This window comes from Ascaphus truei, chromosome 4, assembly GCF_040206685.1.
Source record: "Ascaphus truei isolate aAscTru1 chromosome 4, aAscTru1.hap1, whole genome shotgun sequence".
Taxonomy (NCBI): Eukaryota; Metazoa; Chordata; class Amphibia; order Anura; family Ascaphidae; genus Ascaphus; species Ascaphus truei.
Genome location: NC_134486.1, coordinates 267622589 through 267629148, shown reverse-complemented (window position 1 = coordinate 267629148; position 6560 = coordinate 267622589). Strand labels below are relative to the sequence as shown.

Sequence of the window (6560 nt, the reverse complement as noted above, 5' to 3'; positions counted from 1 at the left end):
GATTTGGTTGTCTAATTGGGTTAACAGTTGTGGTTCGTGATATGGGACTGTGGGAGAAACATTTCTCCTTCTTTTATCTCGTTTGTGAAAAACATCCCTAGACTGTGAATGCGTTCACATAGTGTTTTTTTGAAAACTAACAAAGGCCAGTGTGTGAAAATATTTCTTAGCCAGGCATATCAGTAAAAACACACCTGCAAAAAGAAATGTTTTTTCCCCGCTTACATTTCTGTGTGTATGTGAAAGTCTGGTTAACTCCCTGTCTGCATGAGTTTAAATACGTGTGTATATATATATATATATATATATATATATATATATATATATAAATATATCTCTTATAAAAATATATATATATTTATATATAATATTTTTTTTTTTTTTATATTGCAGGAGTACACACAACATTGATGGCATTAAGTATACCTTGTATGAAACCTATTTAAATGGTGAGAAACATGATTGAATTAAGTAATAAACATTTGTTTAAGCACAATACTGTTAGAGTCTCATACTTAGGATATTTCTCAAACATTAGGCCTGTATTATTAAAATAGTGTGCTTTCACAAGGAAGCATGAAGTGTATTAGTTTGTGTATACCAGTTTATATAGTACTATATATATATATATATATATATATATATATATATATATATATATATATATATATACACACACATATATACATATATATATATACACATATATACATATATATATACACATATATACATATATATATATACACATATATACATATATATATATACACATATATACATATATATATATATATACACACACTCACACTCACACTCACTCAGTGTGTGTGTGTGTGTGTGTGTGTGTATATATATTATTATACATTCTGAGATGTTATAGAAACGAACACACAACTGATTAAAGGACAAAATTACAATGGCCAAGCAAGGCAAAGGTAAGTAATAATTTACACATAATCCTGCTGTACACGTACAAGAAAGATGTTTGCACTTACTTAGGTGTTTTAATAATTGCATGTGACTAATATGCATATGCAATTCTTACATCAATTAACACACCCAAATGCAATGTTTTGCTGCAAAGTCAATGGCAGCTTCTCTAAACTTAGCAACTGGCTCCTGGTGGACCATTACTGAACAGACGATTACAACATAAATATTTATAACACAATTAATTATGAGTGTTAACATTTCCAAACCTTCACGTGTACAAGAACATAGTTGAAAGTTTGGAAACAACACAGTCTTCAGCATACATACAATAGTAATTAGATAATCTGAAGTCAACAAAACAAGGCCAAACACATATTTTCTGAATTATAACATTTATTTTTTTTGTTCCTTTTGCGAGCGAGTAACAGGCCTGCTTGTTGTCTCTTGAATTTTCCTTTTTCTTTTGCCACCAACTTTAGGCACAACAGAGCCACTTTGAGTGGCCTCTGGCACTTCACGGGCAGGGCTTGTGGCCAGTGACAGTTCACCTACGGGGCTTGTGGCCAGTGACTCACCTACAGGGCTTGTGGCCAGTGACTCACCTACAGGGCTTGTGGCCAGTGACTCACCTACAGGGCTTGTGGGCAGTGATTCACCTACAGGGCTTGTGGCCAGTGACTCACCTACAGGGCTTGTGGGCAGTGATTCACCTACAGGGCTTTTGGGCAGCGACTCACCTACAGGGCTTTTGGGTAGTGACTGTTCACGGACAGGGCTTGTGCCCAGTGACACATGTGAGCAAGTTGGTAGACACTGCACAAGTGATGGTTGGTCTGTTTCATGTGTGTCTTGTTTTGTTTTTGTCGCCTCCTTTGTAGGTGTCTGCTGCTGAATTTGTAGAGATGGCAGCGGTAGGATGTCATCAGGAACCTGCACAGCAATGTCTGCTACTTGACCGGTAACATTTGGGCCTGGTGAATGAATCTCAGATGAATGTGGTGAAAACTGACCTGCATGAACAGATCCTGGCTGGGAGGTGTTGAATTGTGGTACATTAGTCATTCTCCAGTAATTAGCTTGTGTTTGCTGAACAACTAATGCTTCGAATGAGGTGTTGATTTTTTGCAACTGTTTAGGCACTTCAATGAAGACTCTGTGGAGATGTGCCAATTGTGATACTGTTTCTTCCTGCAGTCCAATCATCCTTTCCAGCACTGTCATCATGTCTGAATGGCGACGATTTTCTGCGTCCACTATTTTTCCCTCTGAAGCTACAATTGCATCGTATGTGGAAGTTGATGGACGATTTGGCGGTACAACAGTTTCTATTGGCACCTCTTCATGGTCACATGATTGTATTTCAGTCTCTTCTGTGGCGTCATCCTCATCATACTCATCATCCTCATCACCATGATGTTCTAAAAAGAAATGTACACATTATTAAATGGCATGTTAATGTATGCTGTGTTACTATGTAATTGTACTGTGTCCTAAGTAACACCTAACATGTTAGCATACGTTTTATAACCTCATTAAAAACTACCTTGACTTACGAATAATGTTTGGACTCAGTATGAAATATGAATGAATGAAAAGTTGCTCTAAACTCAGAAGTCCTACATGATAATTAACATCACTAACACAATACATGTTGCCTTACACTTAATTTTCACTGACACTAAGTAATCCTATTTAAAGAAGATGTGCAAAACAAATAATGCACATGACAACATAACATATAGAAGAGCACATATTATATGGCCAGCAAATGATACACTCACCTTCTAGTAGTGTTGAGCTGGCTGACCCAGGTGAAGACACTTGTTCCATCTCAGGTGACACATGTCCTCCAGGGGCAACTATATATAACAATAACATAAGTTTTACATTTACATGTGTAAATATTGAACAAACACTTATTGTATGTTCTGTATTTATGATTAACTAACAACATCAGTTCCTTAACCGAAAATGTGTGTGAAAGTGAACATAAATAGTTGTAATAACACTGTACATGCCTGTGTACTTAGAATTTTTGAGTTCCCTAACATACAACATACTATGTTTCTGCAGTAATGCGTGAGGATAAATAGATTAAATGAGTACATAAAAATCATATGTTGTGTAGTGATATCAGTATCATAATGTACATAACTATCATGAGATGACCATTCACAATGGTTATCATGAAGGTGGTCATATTGCAAAAAGTTTTGTTTTTGGTACAGGATATGTGTGGTACATTAATAGAAGATGTGGCACACCTGAATGTGGCTGTCACTCAACAAGACAACACATGCAGTGTGTGATAATGTGTCGTTGATAGTAGTTCAACTATAGATATGAGTGAACTAATGTGTGACGTACGCTTTGATAAGTAATGAGTTGTTGGGGCATTTAGTAGCTAGAGTTAAGCTTTCCAATGAGTGTGATTAACTTCAGTTGTGCTATTCAGGTTGTAAGAAAGGTATTCCCTTCCCCAAAAAGCCTAATCAGCCACACCTTTCAATGACTTGAAACAGGTGCAAATGGTGTGAACTAAGTTGACCGTGAAATGAGGCTGTAATTAGTGTGTGTGCTGAACCCCACCCCCTCTGTTGAAGTGTATGCTGTGATGAGATATTAATTGCAGCTGCTTTAACACAATGGTAGATGAGCTAAGTAGTCATCTGCAGTGTTTAAGTTATGAAAACAATGACATAACATATGATACGTGTGCCTCATTATGCTGTCTGTATATGACATAAAGCAAAAATGGACCTTTTCTTAAGCAACTATAGATGTGTTAGTGCCAGTGATGTTTGTAGGCCGTTACATGCAATTTCTTTGATGCATGCTTAAAATAGGCAGTAATGTCATGTTTGTCGGAGTAAAATCAATAAAATACACAATAATATGATACATATTTCTGTTCTGTACCTGTAGCTACTAATAATTTCTCATGAACATGTGTTACACGTGTACTACCCTGTTGTTCCCCATCTTCGCCCACCATCAATTGCTTCCACTGCAGCTATGCATTTTGGGAATTCACATGTAAATGAGCACGCAATGGCACGTGCTATATTAGTTACTGCTTTTAGTAGGACTACTACATATATGTCTATTTTGAGATATATATATACAGAATCAGACATATACATATATAGATGCAGGTATGCTTATATTGTGAAGACAGTATAAAAAGCAGTGTAACTATGCAAAATAACTGTAAGCAACGACACGCCTAGTACAGTAATATTTATCACCTGCTGGAAATTGTGACGGATAAATTCCAATGTCACGGTCACCAGCCAAGCCTTCCACGACGACGGTAAGTAATTTTGGCCGAAGTAGCTCCTCCAATGGAGTCAATATGAGACGTTGTGGTGTGGGCCCACCTCCAGTGCCAGTAGCATGCACGCGTTGGTCTTGTATTTTCTTTTTCAATTTGGACCTAATATCATCAAATCTTTTCCGACAATGATACTTGTCCCTGACACTATTCCCACAGGCATTGACACCAATGACTATTGTGTCCCACATTTCTTTTTTGCTTGCTGCACTTGTCCGCCCTTGAAAAACATATAAAAGATATGAGGTAAATGAATAATAATATAAGCACCAGTTTCCTACACTGCTAGCTGTTCCAAGTGATAGCAAACATGCTGTTTTATGTGTAATATGTGCAGCACATGAGCATTCACTACTAAACCTATACATGTAAGCAAGGTTGCATTCATATTGTATGCAGTTCTGGCAAATTGACCGCCTGTGTTTATTTGTCCTTGTAAGGCATGATAAAAAGCTGTGTTTCCACACTAATGAACATAGAAAGATATTGTGTACCCATATTTGCATATGAACAAAACTCAGATGACCTAGGATCACATGTATTTGAATAATAAATGTAAAGTTACACTTACCTACTAAATGTCCATATATACTGTCATAGTGCTCCAGAATGCCAGTGACAAGAGCCCTATTTTCCTGGTCATTGAAGCGAGGATTACGTGGCTTCTCCACACGTTTTTTCCGAGCAGGTTTAGGGTCAGAGCTTGGCTGGTGCTGACTGGACTCTCCTTCTTCCAATGGAAGAGCCTCCAAAAGCTGGCCACCAGCAAGCACGCCACCACCAGACACCCCATCAGCAACTGCGCCACCAGCAGCACTCCCAGCACCAGCACTCCCACTCCTAGCACCAGCACTCCCACTCCTAGCACCAGCACTCACACTCCTAGCACCAGCACTCACACTCCTAGCACCAGCACTCCCACTCCCAGCAACACCACTCGCAGCACCAGCACTCCCACTCCCAACAACAGCACTCCCACTCCCAGCACCAGCACTCCCACTCCCAGCAACACCACTCGGTGCACCAGCAACATCACTCCCCTGAACAGAACGTTCACTCCGACGCGTACTCGCACGAGTAGCACTCCCACTCCCACCAGCATCACTCTTCCCACGCTTTGCGGGCATACTTCCAGCACTCACAAAAAACAGACAAGAAATGTACAGGCAATCACACGACCCACTTCCACATATAAAACAAGACAAAGATGTAAACAAAACAACAAAGGACAAAGCTCACCCAATACACAACAAGTCTCTCAGTCAATATGCAAATGTTCAATCGTCCAGCTCTGTGCGTCTCTCTCTCTCTCTCACTCCCAACAACACAGAGAATGATTAGCAGTACACGTTGCCTTTAAATATGGCGCGCAATCAAAAACATGCTTGTTTCGCCTGATTCAGCAAGATTTGTGATTGTGCAACCTAACAGCACCCCGCCACGCACGCCGATACACCTGTGTGTGATCGGCTCATCATCGTGAGAGTGGGCGGATTTGTTTTCGGGTTGATTTTGAATGTATTCGGCACTTACTGCATACGGAGAGGGAAAAACGCCAATAACATGACTAATCGATAAGCTTGCCGATTTCACATAATCGTCGCTTACTGCATGAGGCCCATAGTCTATTCTTGTATATTCATCATGTTGGGCCGAATAGAATGAGTATCTCCTAGATGTAGGATTCATAGTCCTCCACGTGTCTATCATGGCATTCTCAATCAGGATTTTTTTCAGCACCCCCGCTCTTCTTAATCTTGTGCTATGGTCTCTGTTAGAGGGTCTTGCCTTATCTTTTGTGTAGTCTGGGATAGTGTTTAGATCTCCCCCGATTATTAGCCACCCTTTCTTATGCTGCATAATAGTGTGGAAGGCATTGTCTATGAAAGATTCTTTGTCTTCATTAGGGGCATATAAATTTACTATGGTTAAATCTGCTGTCCCTAGTTTACCTGTGATAATGATCATCATTCCTGTCTTGTCTCTTTTTATCTTTTCTACCGAGAAAGGCACTGTGGTTCTGAATAGAATCGCCACTCCTGCCTTTTTGTTCAGGGCTTGTGAGTGATATATCTGTGGAAACATTTTATCCTTAAGTCGTGTCGTGTCTTCTCTATTTAAATGGGTTTCTTGAATAATATAGATATTCCCCTGATTCTTCTTAAAATCCCTAAATATTAGTCTTATTTTCCCAGGTGAATTCAGTCCTTTGACATTTAGGAAATCTATTTTTAGTTAACTTGTCAATTAGCCATTTATATCTCACTCTGTGTGTGTCCCGCTTTTTTGC

The 6560-nt window shown here is 39.1% G+C and overlaps 1 protein-coding gene across 1 annotated transcript; it reads right to left on the bottom strand.

Moving 5' to 3' along the window:
• Positions 1–1329: 1329 nt before the first annotated feature.
• Positions 1330–2853, bottom strand: LOC142492374 (uncharacterized). Its single transcript, XM_075595021.1, has 2 exons — positions 2718–2853; positions 1330–2354 (listed from the first exon to the last, which is right to left on the bottom strand). The coding sequence occupies exons 1-2, from the start codon at positions 2812–2814 to the stop codon at positions 1330–1332; spliced, it is 1122 nt and encodes a 373-aa protein (XP_075451136.1). The 5' UTR covers positions 2815–2853.
• Positions 2854–6560: the final 3707 nt, after the last annotated feature.

Bases quoted from the DNA above. Each gene is read 5' to 3' on its own strand.
- LOC142492374 (XM_075595021.1), bottom strand. From the start codon at position 2,814: ATGTTATTGTTATATATAGTTGCCCCTGGAGGACATGTGTCACCTGAG. The intron at 2,355-2,717 runs GTGAGTGTATCA...ATTTCTTTTTAG, and splicing joins CAGCTCAACACTACTAGAAG to AACATCATGGTGATGAGGAT.